Source organism: Hemibagrus wyckioides, linkage group LG24 (assembly GCF_019097595.1).
Source record: "Hemibagrus wyckioides isolate EC202008001 linkage group LG24, SWU_Hwy_1.0, whole genome shotgun sequence".
NCBI lineage: Eukaryota > Metazoa > Chordata > Actinopteri > Siluriformes > Bagridae > Hemibagrus > Hemibagrus wyckioides.
The window spans coordinates 174,656-195,105 of NC_080733.1; the positions used below are offsets into that span (position 1 = coordinate 174,656).

General features: G+C 41.0%; 1 protein-coding gene across 1 annotated transcript; it reads left to right on the top strand.

The window, feature by feature from the left end:
- The first annotated feature begins 12,561 nt into the window (after nucleotides 1–12,561).
- On the top strand, nucleotides 12,562–19,843 carry LOC131345337 (glutamine-rich protein 2-like). Its single transcript, XM_058378179.1, has 14 exons — nucleotides 12,562–12,615; nucleotides 13,634–14,371; nucleotides 14,635–14,742; nucleotides 14,913–14,972; nucleotides 15,217–15,439; nucleotides 15,711–15,816; nucleotides 16,293–16,494; nucleotides 16,612–16,686; nucleotides 16,774–16,932; nucleotides 17,270–17,376; nucleotides 17,961–18,026; nucleotides 18,137–18,193; nucleotides 18,455–18,723; nucleotides 19,767–19,843. Exons 2-14 carry the CDS (start codon nucleotides 13,907–13,909, stop codon nucleotides 19,841–19,843), a joined length of 1,974 nt encoding a protein of 657 aa, XP_058234162.1. The 5' UTR covers nucleotides 12,562–12,615; nucleotides 13,634–13,906.
- Nucleotides 19,844–20,450: the final 607 nt, after the last annotated feature.

Here is a 20,450-nt window from a genome sequence, read left to right on the forward strand (position 1 = left end):
TCAGACAGAATGTTATACATTTCAACATCACAGTGACTAACAGTAAAATAGTAAAGTTTAATGTGGAGGCTAATTTAAACAACATGTAAAACGGGGTAGAAAACATTACAGGTATTTGTGTAGTATTAGATTTCTGCTGAACAATAAAAGGATGTCCAGATGTTAGAAGAATGGCTAGAGAATGGGGTCTTACCTTGGACACTGCCTTCTCCAACTGCTTGCTCGTGTCCGAGATGGAGAGGCTCAGCGGCTGCGACTCATCTTCATCCCGGCCGACGTCCGCTGTCTCTCTCCTGTCCACGGTCTCCATCCTGTCCACGGTCTCCATCCTGTCCGCGGTCTCCATCCTGTCCGCTCTCTCCATCCTGTCCGCGGTCTCCATCCTGTCCCCTCTCTTCCCGCTGCCCTCGCTCTCCATCCTGGCCGCTGTCACCCCACTGCCCCCTCTCTCCATCTCGGCACCACGCCGGTTTATTAATTCAAGCAGTAGACCTCGTAGAGCTTTGAGGTCCAGGACGCCCTTTTTACCGTCCGGGATAGACGTGTCCAAAAACTCTTGCAAAGTTTTTTTCGACATTTTCGCATGAAGTCCACTCATCGTAGCTTCTCTTTGAAAATGAACAGCTAATACTGACGCGTTGATACTCTGACGTAAGGTTCTGTTCTAAGGTTCTGTTCTGTTGCGTAATAAATTCGAATGTGTTACTATAGAGACCTGACCTGACAAGAGCATTAAAACACTTCAACACCAAACCCTTAAATCACTCATGTCTGCCATGTCGAGACAAAAAGCGGCTAAGCTGCTAACTAGCTAGGTCAGTTTTTCTAACGAAGTTTATAACAGCTTGTTGCAGCAATAAACAAACATAAAAATGAAGGAATGAACACACATTACACTTTATAGTTACAATTTACTATGTTTACCAATGATTACTGCTTTGTTTTTCATCTGTCCCCTGTTTGTCATGAGCAGTAAAACTGACCACTGTTCTTACAAATCTGCACATTTTGTTATTTAATTTTTGCTACATATTTTGACCCCTTTTCAGCGGTGACTATATAATTTTTAGGTCCATCTTTTCACACTTAGGTCAACTGAGAGACTCGTACACAACTATTTCAGAAGGTGCAAATGTTCATGAATGTTCAAGAAAGAAACACAAAACATTAAGATCCAGGGTAGACTGTTATTATTTCAGTCTATAACTTCATTCAGTCACACAAAAGGAAGAAAGTTGCTGGTCAGTCATCATGTAATGGGGTCAAACAAGAATTCACCTTAGTAGGGATCAAACCATGATGTTGTTGTGAACAGGGCAGAGGGTAAATGAGAGAGCAAAATAAATGAGAAATACAGAAATACATCTATGACATAATTTCCCCAAATTCATGTGTGACCATGCGGTTGATATGTCTGTCCAGGGTAAAAAGAAAAAAGCCAGATTGTAGTGCAGTATAAAGTGTAATGAGAGGGTGATCTGTGAGTGGATTATAAGGATAAGTAAACATCACGGTCAATATTATTTACACACAAACAAATGCTGACATATATCCATGCAGTAATTTATTTATTTGATTTTTCTTATTGTAGTGAAAAGGAAAGATGCACAATAAACTGTTCTATGGTAAAAACAAAGCTCTGATTCCTCAGCCAGAGAAATCAGAAATAGAGGACAATGAAAGCAATAAATGTAGAGGATCTTGATTATGTTCCAGGGCATGCAGGCTGCACTGATGATGATGATGATAATTAACCTGATGATGTACAAACACTAATAGCTTAGTGACACAGACATTGCTTGTAGGAAGACAGGAGGTAAAACACAGCTCATGTGTATCCCAGATCAGACTCCAGATGCACTGACCAGCACCTTGGGTAAACATAATCCATGGCTGAAGGTGGATATTACACCATTTACCATCTCTGACATTGTTCCCCCTGAAGTCAGTCAGCTTGGATCTCCTCTCACTTACTTTAACAGGCTTTGCCCTGATAAAATGGTAAATTACAGAAGCGAGCAAGCCAATATTTACTATGCTCAAGTGAATGAATATCCAGTCTAAAAGAGATGCAAGAGTTTCCTGTCATTCTGCTCGACGTGGATGTATATAAATTTCTTATCATTAGTTGATTATTAGAATTCACAAAGCCAATGAGACTTAATTGCAGATGTTGTGAACAGAAGGAGATTCATGGCCCCTGCGCAGATTCATTCATGTCACAGCTAACTATAGCCAGGGAAGTTCTTCACCGTTTACCTATTTCTGACATGCTAAGGCTAACATATCATAAATCTTGGAGTAAAATGCCTTAAAAACTTGTAATTCATGGTGGAAAAATTAACTTTACAAAATGTACTTTCACATCACCACCTGGATCTCTCATGCATGGCCTATCCCTTCCCAGCCTTGCCTCACACAAACCTGCCCCAACCTAAATGCCTAAATACGACCCATCTGCCTTGCTTATTTACCAAACCCGAATAAACAACCCGCCTAACCCATCACCGCCCAGCCACCAGGTACTTACCCTTTAAGCTTTAAGTTTCATTTATTTATTAATATATGCATCAATCTACACTATATTGCCAAAAGTATTCGCTCACCCATCCAAATAATCAGAATCAGGTGTTCCAATCACTTCCATGGCCACAGGTGTATAAAATCAAGCACCTAGGCATGCAGACTGTTTTTACAAACATTTGTGAAAGAATGGGTCGCTCTCAGGAGCTCAGTGAATTCCAGCGTGGAACTGTGATAGGATGCCACCTGTGCAACAAATCCAGTCGTGAAATTTCCTCGCTCCTAAATATTCCACAGTCAACTGTCAGCTGTATTATAAGAACGTGGAAGTGTTTGGGAACGACAACAACTCAGCCACGAAGGGGTAGGCCACGTAAACTGACGGAGCGGGGTCAGCGAATGCTGAGGCGCATAGTGCGAAGAGGTCGCCAACTTTCCGCAGAGTCAATCGCTACAGACCTCCAAACTTCATGTGGCCTTCAGATTAGCTCAAGAACAGTGCGCAGAGAGCTTCATGGAATGGGTTTCCATGGCAGAGCAGCTGCATCCAAGCCATACATCACCAAGTGGAATGCAAAGCGTCGGATGCAGTGATGTAAAGCACGCCGCCACTGGACTCTAGAGCAGTGGAGACGCGTTCTCTGGAGTGACGAATCGAGCTTCTCCATCTGGCAATCTGATGGACGAGTCTGGGTTTGACGGTTGCCAGGAGAACGGTACTTGTCTGACTGCATTGTGCCAAGTGTAAAGTTTGGTGGAGGGGGGATTATGGTGTGGGGTTGTTTTTCAGGAGCTGGGCTTGGCCCCTTAGTTCTAGTGAAAGGAACTCTGAATGCTTCAGCATACCAAGACATTTTGGACAATTCCATGCTCCCAACTTTGTGGGAACAGTTTGGAGCTGGCCCCTTCCTCTTCCAACATGACTGTGCACCAGTGCACAAAGCAATGTCCATAAAGACATGGATGACAGAGTCTGGTGTGGATGAACTTGACTGGCCTGCACAGAGTCCTGACCTCAACCCGATAGAACACTTTGGGATGAATTAGAGTGAAGTGACTGAGAGCCAGGCCTTCTCGTCCAACATCAGTGTGTGACCTCACAAATGTGCTTCTGGAAGAATGGTCAAAAATTCCCATAAACACACTCCTAAACCTTGTGGACAGCCTTCCCAGAAGAGTTGAAGCTGTTATAGCTGCAAAGGGTGGACCGACGTCATATTGAACCCTATGGATTAGGAATGGGATGTCACTTAAGTTCATATGCGAGTCAAGGCAGGTGAGCGAATACTTTTGGCAATATAGTGTATTTCACCTTCTTCTACTTTCTTCTTCCTTTTCTTTTGTTTCATTTTTTAAAGCAATACCTTTTCACAGTTTAGACAGCTTATATTTATTTAGATATTTTATATTTTATACACATGTTTACTCAAAGCTTTTATTTATTTAATTGGTTTGTTTTCTCAGGTGTATGGCTTTTTATTTTTTTTATTTTCTCTCTCTCTTTCTTTGCACATAACCTAGACTTCCAGCTCCAGTTCATTTTTTCTTTTTCAATGTATTTAATTTTGTTTCTCTTTTCTTTCTTCAATTATGCTTGGTGTTTAGCCATTTTTAGACATGTAAGGCTGGCTTGGAGTTGGGTGTGGTGGGGGGTATAGGGGTGTGTGTTAGGGGTTTATAAATAAGATAATACAAGTGTACCTTGAAAAGCACACCTCACATTTACCTTGTATGTCATGTCTCTGTTTAAAAATCAATTAAAATATTGTTGAAAGATAATCAAGTGTGATATGAATTTTATGATAACTAGGACATGCAAAAGGCAGCATTTTGTTCAATTACTTCTTATATACTTTGGAGGTTGATAAATAGCCACAAAGAACACTGAAGTGTGGAATTCACTAATAAGTGTGAATTAAAAAAGTCAAATTATTTTGCTTCTAAACCTTATACAGTATTGTGTTCTTGGCTGACATTAGTGGAACCTGATGTGCTTTTCTGACAAGTAACTCTAGACTTCCTGTCAGACATGTCTGGTCATTCTCTTCTGATCTCTTTCATTAACAAGGTGTGTTAGCCTGCAGACTCTCCACACACAGGATGTTTTCTCAGGAGATCAACAGTTTCTGAAATACTCAAAGCAGTCTAGTAATAAATAAGCAGTTATATAGTTTATTTTAAAGTGGATGGACATTGACATATAATGATATATGGAGGCAGTCTTAATAATGTGTATGTATATTATAATGTTTAGGGCATCCTCTAGACATTCTCTGTCCGTTGAAGCAAACATGCAGAACATGAGAAACTTAAGATATTACGGGTGGATAAAGTTTTTAATGCAATAACAGCATAGCTCTGGAATATTATCAATAAGGGGAAGATTTCAATTGTTTTATGTCCCCATTTATGGACAGACAACCTATTTTAAATTCCCCCTTCTCCCAAATAAAAAAGAGTGTAATATACAATCTTATGAGCTAGGTCTTGTGGATATCTTGAGAAACAAATATTGAAATTGCAGATATTTAATTTCATCCCATGGACATGCATCCTATTCTAGCCAAAAGTATTCACTCACCTGCCTTGACTCACATATGAACTTAAGTGACATCCCATTCCTAATCCATAGGGTTCAATATGACGTCGGTCCACCCTTTGCAGCTATAACAGCTTCCAATCTTCTGGGAAGGCTGTCCACAAGGTTTAGGAGTGTGTTTATGGGAATTTTTGACCATTCTTCCAGAAGCACATTTGTGAGGTCACACACTGATGTTGGACGAGAAGGCCTGGCTCTCAGTCTCCGCTCTAATTCATCCCAAAGGTGTTCTATCGGGTTGAGGTCAGGACTCTGTGCAGGCCAGTCAAGTTCATCCACACCAGACTCTGTCATCCATGTCTTTATGGACCTTGCTTTGAGCACTGGTGTACAGTCATGTTGGAAGAGGAAGGGGCCAGCTCCAAACTGTTCCCACAAAGTTGGGAGCATGGAATTGTCCAAAATGTCTTGGTATGCTGAAGCATTCAGAGTTCCTTTCACTGGAACTAAGGGGCCAAGCCCAGCTCCTGAAAAACAACCCCACACCATAATCCCCCCTCCACCAAACTTTACACTTGGCACAATGCAGTCAGACAAGTACCGTTCTCCTGGCAACCGTCAAACCCAGACTCGTCCATCAGATTGCCAGATGGAGAGGCGCGATTCGTCACTCCAGAGAACGCGTCTCCACTGCTCTAGAGTCCAGTGGCGGCGTGCTTTACACCACTGCATCCGACACTTTGCATTCCACTTGGTGATGTATGGCTTAGATGCAGCTGCTCTGCCATGGAAACCCATTCCATGAAGCTCTCTGCGCACTGTTCTTGAGCTAATCTGAAGGCCACATGAAGTTTGGAGGTCTGTAGCGATTGACTCTGCAGAAAGTTGGCGACCTCTTCGCACTATGCGCCTCAGCATCCGCTGACCCCGCTCCGTCAGTTTACGTGGCCTACCACTTCGTGGCTGAGTTGCTGTCGTTCCCAAACACTTCCACGTTCTTATAATACAGCTGACAGTTGACTGTGGAATATTTAGGAGTGAGGAAATTTCACGACTGGATTTGTTGCACAGGTGGCATCCTATCACAGTTCCACGCTGGAATTCACTGAGCTCCTGAGAGCGACCCATTCTTTCACAAATGTTTGTAAAAACAGTCTGCATGCCTAGGTGCTTGATTTTATACACCTGTGGCCATGGAAGTGATTGGAACACCTGATTCTGATTATTTGGATGGGTGAGCGAATACTTTTGCCAATATAGTGTATATATACATATATATATATATATATATATATATATATATATATATATATATATATATATATATATATACAGTTGGTTCTCAGTTGTACAGTTCATTATGTACATCATGCATATTATATACACTGTCACTGTCACATACACTTCGAGGAATGCAGTGCAGAAGCTGGATGAGGAGCTGCAATTTGGGAAGCCAGAACTGCTGGTGCTTCAAATCGAGCAGAAGAGAAGCTCTTGTTATTGTTCTGTTACCCATCCCAACCCTTTTGTTGTGTCAATCAGTATGTGTCAATCATTATGAGTTCAATTTCATCCTGTCACCTTTTGTCATTTATGTTTCATCATTATTCCGCTGTTATTCTGATGGTGACTTGGTCCCCTGTATATAGGGGATAAGTGGACAGGTAAGATGTCACATGACATACATTGCACGACACCCAGAGCTGACCTTTAGACACACTAGGCAAGGAGTGATCGCCACCCCTGTACGTTTTGGTTTGGGTAGTAAGTGTAGCTAGGCAGGGCATGTTAATGATGATGATTTGTTTTGGTTAGTCAGGTTAGAATCATAATGTATGAGATAATCTAGAGTTTTGTTTTGTTCTTTTCTTTTCTTCCGTGACACTTGTGTTTACCATTTTTGGTTAAAGCAACGGTGGCCAATCTATACAGCTGTTTAATCCTGCCCGTCAAATATTTACAATATTGTCCAAAAAACCGCATTCATTTCTCCTTTTTCCTGCAATACCCTGCGTTTCAGTTGATTCCACTAGATGGCGCACTCCAAACACTACTGACTTTTGCTACACAGATATTCATTCTTCACGTTTGCTATTGCATTGAGCCCAGGTTTAACAATAAATGGGCCAAAGAAAAGAAACGTCGACCATGAGTGTCGAATTTTTAATAAGGAGAGGACATCTAAGTATTTTTCACCGCCGTATGTAAGGCCGTATGTCATATTTGCCAGTAAACTTCTGTGGTTTTCAAAAATTTCAATATTTGCCACCAATTTTAACCAAGCATCCTTATTATGCTCAGGGGCGGATTTAGTGGATTGGGGGATTCCAGGTATGGGAATCTCGCGCATGTGCAGTAAGATAGGAACGTTCCACTATTCATGAATCATGGGGGGCGCATTTGAAAAGATGTAACAATAACGTTAAAATCTTAATGGTTATAGACAGACCATACAATATATGATAGAAGAGTAATAAGTACTATATGATTTATATAGGCTACTTGGTATTGCTTACCTCGCTTACTGGTTAAAGTTTTCACGTGTAATTTACACCGGTCAGGCATAACATTATGACCTGCCTAATATTGTGCTTCGTCCCCATTTTGCTGGCATCAAGATGTTAGCAAGAGATCCCTTACGTCTTATTGTAACTTTATATCCTAAGGAAACAAATTCTACTTTCTCAGCCCATAATCCACTTTCAATTTATGCTTCAGTAGTTAATCTTCAGCCATTTTACACCGCCAGGCTGAGACTGTGTACTAACTTGGGCCAGTCTGAGAGATCTCTTACAAATAAACCAAAGAGGGAGACAGCTGTGGTTCCGATGGGGAAGTCCAAAACGAACATCATTCATGTGAAGACTATGGAAATGATAGATTAACGCTTGGTTTAAGGATCACTGTTCAATATAAATAGTACGATAGTGTACATACTGGTCAGATTGTTCTGAGGTTAGTTGATAAGTAAAATGTGACCTTGACCTGAGTTTAGTCAGAAGGTCTGCCCATCTGGCCTCCAATGCATGTAAACTGAGCAGGCAGTTCTCTCACTATTTGCAAAGGTGATTGATAACAGTAACAGTAGGGTTTGCCATTGTGCATGCTCTCTAACAGAATGGATATCAGGCACCGGATCCAGTCAGTCCATGGCCAAATGCACACACACAGATGACTGACTGGTACTATCATAAGTTACGGTGGAAGCCATGAGCTTATCATCTTGGAGTTGGACTCCATAATCTAGTAAAGGGCAGCAGTAAAGGGGCATAGGTGCACATTACATGCTGGACTACAGACAGATGCATATGTCTACATTTTGGGGTGATTGAACATAGCATGTGTTATGTTCAGAATCCTAAATGGCATTAATTATATCTAGTACCTTTGGCTCATGGAAATGTAGGACATTTAGGAACCATTTCTGCCCAGTAGACTGCTCAGACAGCTTGTTTTGAAGTTGTTTTGAATTATGTTAAGTATTCTAAACTGTTGGTTATAGCTTGTTGATCATCAAGTTTTCATACCAATGAAGCCGGAGCCACACCTGATATCAGCAGTTTAATCAGTTGATCTTGGCTTCCATTAGAATCAGCCATGACTTCTGCTTGATGGCTTCTGAAAGAGGAGACTTGATAGATTTTGATAGGAGTCGATCACCAGTTTTGGATGATTTCCAACTTGACTTTGATGGAAAGTATGCACACAAGAGGCTGTATTATTAAAAAATTTCAAGTAATTTTTTAAATGTCCCATTATCATAAGCTGTTACGCAGTGTGAAACTATTTAAAATGTTCTTTTACATTTATTTTTTAACCTGCATCATTTACAGAACAGAACATTATTCTGATTCATCCAAATCATCATCCTGCACAAACTGATGAATACTATGCTTTTGATTTTACATTTTACCAAAAAAACAAACAAAATAAAAACGGCCCACAGACAAAGGATTGAAAACACTTAAAAGAAAACCTTGGTATTCTAAAGATATGATGCCGCATGTAATGTTCTAACTAACCCCCCCTAAAAGTCACAGGTAGTACAAACATCTTGGGTGCTTTTCTGTGTGCATGCTGATTCTTTCCAAGAAAGTGAAGGATCCAGATATCCAAATCTGGTGAGCGAGTCCCATCAAAACCTACTGAGTCTTCACTTCCAGGAGCACACTCACCTTGCAATCTCCTTGTGGGCTGAGTTCTCCCTTTATGTTTGTTGTCTGCTGTGTGTGAGGATGCTAGGTCTACTGCTACATCTGCAAGATTTTTAAGTTGATATTGACCTGGCAGACGAGGTGGCATGCTCGTCTTCCGCCTTATAAGGGTCCAAAATGTAAGTATGTCCCACAGCTTAAAACACAGGATTTTACTCAACAAACCTGTTTAGAACAAGGAGGCTGGTACCTGTATGGCTCTACAGGGCTGGTTTGTAAAAGCCCTCCTTTTCCATGAGCTAAAGTTATCAGATAAAATCAATGCCATGCTGCCACAGGACTTACAAAGATTATTCATTAAATCACCCCAGACATATGCAAGTGAAACTCATCTAAGGACAGGCCACTGGGACAAAGTGCACTAGTCCACCATGCACTGTGCACCTTTGTACCTTTATTGCTGATGCTGATCAAAGTTAACAGAATTCATAAGCTAGACGTTGGAGTCCTACTATTGGCCCCAGGATAGCAAGGTCATGGCTTGCACTGTAACTTAGGATAGTCCCTGTCATTCACCTGTGTCTTTGTGTTTGGCTCTGGACTGACTGGACCTGGTACCAGATGTTAGAAGAATGGTTAGAGAATGGCTTGTTTACGCAAAAAAAGAATGGCTAGGTCAATATCAACTTAAAAATCTTGCAGGTGTAGCAGTAGACCTAGCATCCTCACACACAGCAGACAACAAACATTAAGGGAGAAATCAACTGACAAGGAGATTGGAAGGTGAGTGTGCTCCTGGAAGTGAAGACTCAGTAGGTTTTGATGGGACTCGCTCACAAGATTTGGATATCTGGATCCTTGGTGCTGGTCAGTGCATCTGGAGTCTGATCTGGGATACACATGAGCTGTGTTTTACCTCCTGTCTTCCTACAAGCAATGTCTGTGTCACTAAGCTATTACTGTTTGTACATCATCAGGTTCATCATCATCATCATCATCATCATCAGTGCAGCCTGCATGCCCTGGAACATAAAGAGATGTTCCAAAAAAAAAGATCCTCTACATTTATTGCTTTCATTGTCCTCTATTTCTGATTTCTCTGGCTGAGGAATCAGAGCTTTGCTTTTACCATAGAACAGTTTATTGTGCATCTTTCCTTTTCACTACAATAAGAAAAATCAAATAAATTACTGCATGGATATATGTCAGTATTTGTTTGTGTGTAAATAATATTGACCGTGATGTTTACTTATCCTTATAATCCACTCACAGATCACCCTCTCATTACACTTTATACTGCACTACAATCTGGCTTTTTTCTTTTTACCCTGGACAGACATATCAACCGCATGGTCACACATGAATTTGGGGAAATTATGTCATAGATGTATTTCTGTATTTCTCATTTATTTTGCTCTCTCATTTACCCTCTGCACTGTTCACAACAACATCATGGTTTGATCCCTACTAAGGTGATTTCTTGTTTGACCCCATTATAGGATGACTGACCAGCAACTTTCTTCCTTTTGTGTGACTGAATGAAGTTATAGACTGAAATAATAACAGTCTACCCTGGATCTTAATGTTTTGTGTTGCTTTCTTGAACATTCATGAACGTTTGCACCTTCTGAAATAGTTGTGTACGAGTCTCTCAGTTGACCTAAGTGTGAAAAGATGGACCTAAAAATTATAGTCACCGCTGAAAAGGGGTCAAAATATGTAGCAAAAAATAAATAAATAAAATGTGCAGGACCTGGAGGATTTGTAAGAACAGTGGTCAGTTTTACTGCTCATGACAAACAGGGGACAGATGAAAAACAAAGCAGTAATCATTGGTAAACATAGTAAATTGTAACTATAAAGTGTAATGTGTGTTCATTCCTTCATTTTTATGTTTGTTTATTGCTGCAACAAGCTGTTATAAACTTCGTTAGAAAAACTGACCTAGCTAGTTAGCAGCTTAGCCGCTTTTTGTCTCGACATGGCAGACATGAGTGATTTAAGGGTTTGGTGTTGAAGTGTTTTAATGTTCTTGTCAGGTCAGGTCTCTATAGTAACACATTCGAATTTATTACGCAACAGAACAGAACCTTAGAACAGAACCTTCCCACATAGCAGACGGGTCGGGGCCAGATCTGGCATTAAGCCAGCACTGCTGGCTGATTGCTGGCATGGCAAGTGGTATGTCAACCAGATGCGGACCAGGTCTGGCAGTGATGGCACTGTTTATATGATGGCATGCCAGATGTTGCCCGGTTATGGTTTGGTTTATGTGGCCCAGATCTGTCCATGCCAGATGTGGCCCGGTTATGGTTTGGTTCATGTGGCCCAGATCTGTCCCTGCCAGATGTGGCCTGGTTATGGTTTGGTTCATGTGACCCAGGTCTGTCCATGCCAGATGTGGCCCAGTTATGGTTTGGTTTATGTGGTCCAGATCTGTCCCTGCCAGATGTGGCCCGGTTATGGTTTGGTTTATGTGGTCCAGATCTGTCCCTGACAGATGTGGCCCGGGTATGGTTTGGTTTATGTGGCCCAGATCTGTCCCTGCCAGATGTGGCCCGGTTATGGTTTGGTTCATGTGACCCAGGTCTGTCCATGCCAGATGTGGCCCGGTTATGGTTTGATTTATGTGGCCCAGATCTGTCCATGCCAGATGTGGCCCGGTTATGGTCTGATTTATGTGGCCCAGATCTGTCCCTGCCAGATGTGGCCCCGTTATGGTTTGGTTTATGTGGTCCAGGTCTGTCCATGCCAGATGTGGCCCGGTTATGGTTTGATTTATTTGGCCCAGATCTGTCCCTGCCAAATGTGGCCCCGTTATGGTTTGGTTTATGTGGTCCAGGTCTGTCCATGCCAGATGTGGTCCAGGTCTGTCCCTGCCAGATGTGGCCCCGTTATGGTTTGGTTTATGTGGTCCAGGTCTGTCCATGCCAGATGTGGCCCGATTGTGATTGAGCTGATGTTGCCCATATGTTTTCTATGTGGTGTCTCACACTAATTCAGCTCTTTCAGAGTTTATTGCAATTTTGTGCATTCAAACTCACACCACATCACATGCTCCAACACTGACAGAAAACGTTTATTTCTGTTTTATTTTTATTAAGTGAATAAAAATGGCTTGAAAAAGTGAATAAAATGGCCCTGGTCTTATACCTATTGAATTGCAGGACGGTGTGCTGAGATATTAAAACTCTCATTATTCTGAAAAGTAGTGATGGGCGGAGACGATACGCCGTGTCGAGCGCTTCAAACCACTGACGACAACCAACCGATCTTGTTCTTCGCTCTCATTGGCCGCCGCTCAACATGTGATCCCGATTCCTACGCTCTCATTGGCTCCTGCTACTTCGAAGTGCGATCTGAATCGGATACGCTGTTTTGAGCAGAGAGAACAGAGAGGTGAGTACACGGTATTATTAATCTTTACAGAATATTTTAAAGAAACAAGTTGTAGCTTAAACTGTATTTCATTTGAACGGGGAAGCTGGACTGTCCGAGTTTCATATAATGTTGAAGAGAAGCTTTGTGAGAAACGTCACTCACTCCGTGCAATATCTGGTAATGAAGCCCTGAAGTGAGCAAACGGTTTTTGTATTTTGGGTGGCCGGAGTCTGTGGGACAGATCGTTAGCTTCTATGCTGGAATTCTGTTTAGATGTTTAAACAATAGTTGCCCGGCTATAGAAAGGAGGAACATTATATTAATATTATATAATAATTTCATTATATAATATTCCCACATTCCCACGATAGTTGGACGGGATTGTCGAGTTATAACACACAGTCAAAGTAGCTAGCGTATTTTTCCCGCCAATTATTCCCGCTTCGTCTGTGAAGCGGGAATAAAAACTGCACGCGCACTGTCCGTAAAGCGATAACAAAACAAATGTCGCGATAGACTCGTACACGACCTGCACGGCTTGACTCCATATTCTCGTTGGCTTCCGAGAGCACGGGGACACGGATCCTCACTATTGACTAGGTTTGTTCGAGGACCACTATATATATATATTATGTATATGTATGTGTGTATATATATATATATGTGTGTGTGTGTGTGTGTGTGTGTATATGCTGCATTTTATGTAGTTTATTATTAAGTTGCCTCAGTTTTTATATTTTATTTGCATTGCAGGGCTGTATTTGAACATTAATAAGTGTCTCACATTGCTTTGTTTTGAAATCTTAACAGTTTTCAAAAATGTTCCAAATTTTAATACCACAAATCATCTGGGGGGGTCCCTGGCACCATACCCTGTCATATGAGGGTCCTCCGCTACATGCATATCAATGTGGGTTGTTGACTTGGAAATGTTTGAGAACCACTCATCTATTGTATCTTTAAAAATATGTAAATAATCAATATTTATCATTTATTACTTATTACAATTCATCTTAAATTTTCTTTTCTCCTGCAGGGCTGTATTTCAACTTTTCACTTTTCAAGTGGAACAGGGGTGTAAGTGATATGGAAAGGAACCAGCAGTGTGGCCCAGTGCTGGCCCATGCATCGCCCATCTCTGGCAAACCAGATATGGGCCAGCAAAGGACTGTCATTCTTTGCGGCATCTGGGCCAAGTGTAAGTGCATTGTGTGGGCCAGACCTATTTTGCTATCTGGGTTAGAACAGAACCTTACATCAGAGTATCAACGTGTTAGTATTAGCTGTTCATTTTCAAAGAGAAGCTACGATGAGTGGACTTCATGAGAAAATGTCAAAAAAAACTTTGCTAGACTTGTTGGACACGTCTATCCCGGGCAGTAAAAAGAGCGTCCTGGACCTCAAAGCTCTACGAGGTCTACTGCTCGGGTTAATAAACCGGCGTGGTGCCGAGATGGAGAGAGCGGGCAGTGGGGTGACAGCGGCCAGGATGGAGAGAGCGGACAGGATGGAGAAAGAGGACAGGATGGAGAGAGCGGACAGGAGGGAGAGAGAGGGGACAGGATGGAGAGAGCGGACAGGAGGGAGAGAGAGCGGACAGGATGGAGAGAGCGGACAGGATGGAGAGAGGGGACAGGATGGAGAGAGCGGACAGGAGGGAGAGAGAGCGGACAGGAGAGAGACAGCGGACGTCGGCTGGGATGAAGATGAGTCGCAGCCGCTGAGCCTCTCCATCTCGGACACGAGCAAACAATTGGAGCAAGCAGTGTCCAAGGTAAGACCTCATTCTTTAGCCATTCTTCTAACATCTGGATCTCCTCTTATTGTTCAGCAGAAATCTAATACTACACAAATACCTGTAATGTTTTCTACCCCGTTTTACATGTTGTTTAAATTAGCCTCCACATTAAACTTTACTATTTTACTGTTAGTCACTGTGATGTTGAAATGTATAACATTCTGTCTGAGAAATCTTAGTGTAGAAACTTAAACTGAAACCTTAATAAGTATCTGAAGGCCCATATTTTCCATTCTCAGTCTACAAGTCTGATGCAAAAATCAAAGAATAAAGAGAATCAGGAGCTCAGGGAGGAGATAAACATGCTGAAGAAAGAAATGGAGACACTCCAAAATCAGCTTAGTCAGGTGAGCACATACATATACTTCACTTCTTTTTATCGAATACATTCCACATAGTCAAAGTGAGAACATCAGTTCATACTGAAGTCTGTTCATTTACACAGAGTGTAACACAGGTGACAGAAAACAGTAAAATGCAACAAAAGCTGAACCTGTTCATTATCTTGTTTATGCAGTGTGTGACTATGGAAGACATGCGAGCGGCTCTCGTCATCGAGAGACAAAACATGTTGAAGGTAAGATGATGGATTAGCACTGTGTGCAATTTGTGCAGTTTGAATAACTCGTACTTTATAAAACCCTGCTTAATTAAAACAGATTGAATAGAATGTGATAATTTACCGAAATGAACATAACATACCAGCCGAGATGTTTAGCAAACAAATGCTAGATTTGATTGCATTGCATGTAGTCTTAATTTAGAGAATCGTGTCCTCTCAAGATGACATAATGGTGGATATATGATCCATTTCCATACAGGAACTGAAAGACAGCATCACTGACACCGGGTTCTCAGATACAAGTAGAGGGATTAATGTCTCTCCTACCCTAAGAGACTCTTTGACAAACGTATCTGATGGAGCCCTGTCCCAGGTCTACAGTGGGGTTGAGCAGGACCCAGAGTCACCCAAAGCTCTGCTGGACGTAGTTCAACTAAAGGAGACGCAGAAGAGCCTGGAGGCTCGTGTGGTGCGCCTGGAAGGTGACATGCTTATGCAACTACTGAGGCCAAAAATGGCAGCATATTGGCATATAACTGTATAATATGAATTTCATAAACTACAGTTTGACAACTATGTTTAAAAGACTAATTACAGAGAGTCTTATAGATTAAAACATTAAAAGAACACAATTCATATACTGTGATTTGTCTGATATTTAAGCCCCTTTTCCTGCTGTGCATATGTAGCTGGTCCAAATCTGGGTATTGGAAGCATGTATTAATTGTTCTGTATTTGAATTTTTTTGCTTAGGAGAAATAGAAAATATGCTGGAGGAGTTTCAGGTGACAGTCAGCCAGGGCAGAGACAATATCAGTGGATCGGAGCAGCAGCCTCATCTGCAAACAGCTGACCTCAGGTAAATTCCATTCTCAGGCTACAGGAAGCAACAGTGGGAACAGTTGTAGATCCTTCTCTTACTCGGAAATGTTAACATTTACATTTTCTATCTAAGAATCTGAGGAAGTATTTTTATATAGATGCAAATTAAAATATTAGCTAGTTGTACAATACATGTGTACTTGTAACCTTTAACTCTGTGTAATCTGTGTAATCAATGCCACAACTGTCTGTGGGTGGGATTATACACCAGTCTTTCTAACCATAATGAACCTTCCAAGAGAAGTATTTAAAAAATACTTGAAAATCTGAACAGGTAGTAAAAAAAGTTGTAGAATGGTTAGCAAAGTTACATTAATGTTATGAGAAATATGTATGTATGTAAAAACCTGAGCTGATAGTAAAAAAAAAACAATTGTAGAATCCTCCGTTCCACAATTGTCTACTAAATACATCCTCACAATCTTTCTTACACTGTAATATACACTTTGACAGGAATGAAGTGCAGAGCCTGCATGAGGAGCTCCAAAATGTGAAGCAGGAAATGCTGGCACTCAGCGAACAGAAGGAAAGCTCAGAGAAGGAAATGCAGGATGCACAGGAGGCTGTTCTGAAACTACAGGCTGAATGTGAGAAGCTCCACAGAACCACCAACAAGCTGCTGAAGCATCAGAAGCAGGGACAAAGTCAAACCCAGGTAAGGAATACTGAGTTTGTATTAGTCACGGAAAATACGGCACTGGCATTAGAGTACCACTATTATACACACAGAAAAATACATGTAATACATGTAACATGTAAGCTTGTCTCTCAGGAGCTGTACAAGATTATGAAGGAGCGGGATGAGAAGATGGCAGACAAGGAGCTCACAAAAATTGTTGAAGACATTGTGAGTGTCCTAAATTGTAACACATTATCAAATACAAAGTCCATCCAATGTCACTTTCAGTGGGTGAAATTTTTCTCCCTCATTCAGAGAGCGGACATGCAGACACTGGAGAACAAGGTCCTCCTGCATGATACAGCAGCAGCCAAGCTGAAGAAGAAGTTACGGGATCTTTACTGCAACTTCTGTGACTATAAGGAGACCTGTCAAAATGCCAATGAGAAGATTTTCCAGGATCTAGACTGCAAGGTAAACAGAGCAGATCTGTGACTTAACATGAAAAACCTTTTTTTGTTGGGCCTGAGGAAGAACAGGTTGCTAAGATATAATTGTACAGGTTTACCGTTCCTGTCAAAATTGTTTAGTGATTGCTTGGTCTAGCACATTTGATTTCAGTCAATAAGTCCGCTGTAAGGTAAATCATATGCTAGAGCGAAAAGAACACTAAATGTTCTTAAGGAGAAGCGACACATAATACGGTATTCTGAAAAATCAGAAAGATGAGTTAATCTTTTAAAGTTAAGACAAGGCTCCGATGAACTCTGAATATACATCTGATTGTAATGTTTTGTGTCTCTGGTTTCAGGTGGACCGCACTGACATGGATCATCTGAGGAAGCAGCTAGAGGTTTTCAGGTTGAGAATCCTCATGCTACACGGCCAACCCTCAGATGATGCTGCTGTCTTCAAGAAGTGAGTGATGCAAACAGTGTCAGTGTGTTTCAGTGTAAAACTCCTTTATAGCTTCTCCCTCTTTAGCCACACTCTAAAAGATGCTTCTATATTATGATGCTTTTCTTTTTAATTAAAGCTCCATGCTTCCTGCTCACATGTACATTATGTGCTTGCCCCATTTAAAGCCAGCATAGTTTCACCTATGCCATTGTGTTCACCGTTTTCTGGTTAAACTATGTGATTGCAGGCCAAATTTAGTACCTAATAACGACCAATAAACTGTCCAACCCTTTTTCAACTGTACTTTTGGATCCTACATTTTCAGAGATACAGCTTTGGTGATTAACAGCCATGTGCTGCTGTTGCAGGGACATTTTCATTTTATTTGTCTATGGCATATGATGAATTCCACAGTAGATTTTGAGACTGATTGGTTCTGCCCTGTTACTTTGTTGTTGTTTCTTTGTAGATAAAATCTATTTGCAGAATGTAGTACATAAAAATACAGCAGCCAGTGTTTTGACTTGTCAAGTGTTTTGACAGTGTTTTGACTTCTACCATGTCTTCACATTAATGTATTTTTTTCTCCCTCTTCCTAACAGAGAGTGTTTGACAAAGTTCAACTGCCTCTCCTGTGATCGTCCTGTCAGCATGAGTACTCCTGGACCGTATGTTTGCATCTTGAGCTTTAAATCCATTTTAATGTATTCTACATGACTGAGTACTATAAATTAACTCTGTCCTGTGCTTCTTTTTCTTTTTTTCTGGATGCTCTCAGATCCATTCCGGTATTGCCTAAGCCTCCAAGTGTCCCCGCTCCAAAGTGCAACAGGAGGTAAAGCTCATTTTTGTCAGTAGTTTGTATCATGGCTATAATAATAACATGTATAGGTGGAAAGTATTGTAACAAGAACAGTAACTATAGGAAACAATGAGTAACACAAGTGTCTTGTTTTACCCTTATTCTGCTTAGTTTTACTTCTTTTAAGGAAATCATAAATCGTAATTTCCTTATATTCCTAAGACCATAATCCACCTTCAGTTCACCTACACTTTATGCTTCCGTAGTTAAACATCAGCCTTTTTACTTCTCCAGGGTGAGGCAGTGGACTAACTTGGACAAGTCCGATGAGAGATCGTCTACAGAGGGGAGCGTGGAGCAAACCAGGGAGGAAGAGAGCTGTGGTTCTGATGAGCGAGTCCACAAGGAAGTGAGACTGACCGTCACCCCCCCCAAAGAAGGCAAGAACAGTAAACAGGAGGACAAGGTCAACCACAGTCAGCTGCTGACATCTAAAAGAAAAACGACTAAACGGCTGCTGCCATTACGAGAGCAGCTTCCCAAGATGGAGCTGCGTTGCACTGGTACGTCCCAGACACTCACCAACTTGCAAATTTCAGTTTGGAACAAGGGTAAAATGCAAAAAACGTTTTTAATATTATTAATCAGTTATCTGAAAACTCCTCATTGTAGTGATCTATTGAAAAATTGTTTAGCTAGCATTAGAAAGAAAACATAAGCAGCAGCAGAGGGATTTGTCCAGAAGGGACTTAAAATGGCAGTACAAATGCTAAAGCCATCACAGACAAGATGAAGAGTTTTTATTGCTCCCGATGACCAACGATTTTCACTTGTGGAGGCTCAGAGACTCCATCCAGCTCTTTGAGCATTTAGAGTTCTGTTATGGTCTCCCATGTCACTGCTACTTTTCTAATGTTGCTTTGTTGGCTCTGTGCAATATTGTGATGACTCTCATACCTGATCAAAGCTCACACTATGGCTAAGACTGTGGAGGAGTGTGATGTTGCTAGCTGTGTAGCACATAATTTACAGCTAGTTGTGAACTAGCTTTAAGTGTACTGAGCTAGCAAAGCAACTCTGTGTGTGTGTGTGCACATTGGGAAAAATCTAGTTTAGAAATCTAAGGTTAAAAAATGAAATGGAAAGAAACTTCTCTTGTTTTAAATACCAACTATGTTTACAATAATTGTCATGTCTGATTTACCTGTGTCATGGCTATGTAAAATTAATCACTGACTTCTAAACTTTTTAGATATGGAGTATAATCTTTAAAATAAAAAGAAAAGTACATATATTGGTTATTAATATCCGGTATCTGCTACAAGAAGGCGCTAATTGTTGATTATATTATATATCATCCCAATATCCACACATCCCTAATATAAATAATAATAAAATAAGTATAATAAAAGTGATCAGATACATAGAATAGAACTGATTAAGGAGGACATCAAATAAAAAGTAAGGAATTAGAATAAAAAATGGGTGTCTACATTGAGGTTTACAGAACCTAATTGGTAAAGTGTTGTTAAAATGTCATTGTGTGCTCAAAAACACATTGCTGTAATGATCACTGACCCTCTGACATTGTATCTCTCAATTCCAGGTACAGGCATAAAGAAGGAAAAGCAATGGTACCCTAAGGAATCCTTGCCAGAGAATCTACGTTCCCGACAGAAATAATTCAATGAAAGAATAAACACTTTGAAATAATTGTAATGTCAGCTTCTGTTCTGTTTTACCCTCTAAATTGTCAGGGGTGATGAGAGACACTTAAACAACAAATGCCACAATGTCATGAGGAAACAAAACATCTTAGTCTCTATTTATACAAGGAAATCCAGTGTCCCTTTCCTCCATGACAGACTGACAGCTGGTCTCTGGGTCACTATTCAGTATAAATAGTACCATAGGGTGTGTACTGGTCAGAATGTTGCATTATCGATTGATAAGTAAACAAAAGACCTTGACCTGAGTTTAGCCACAAGGTCAGCCAATATGACCAGCAATGCAAGAAAACTGCACACGGTGTCATCCCACTTTTTGCGAAGGTTATTTAAAGCAAAAAGGCAGGCTTTAGAGATATCCATTCGAGTTTTTCATCCTCTCTGAGAGAATGGGAATCAGGCACAGCACCAGGTCCAGTCAGTCCAGAGCCAAACACAAAGACACAGGTGAATGACAGGGACTATCCTAAGTTACAGTGCAAGCCATGACCTTGCTATCCTGGGGCCAATAGTAGGACTCCAACGTCTAGCTTATGAATTCTGTTAACTTTGATCAGCATCAG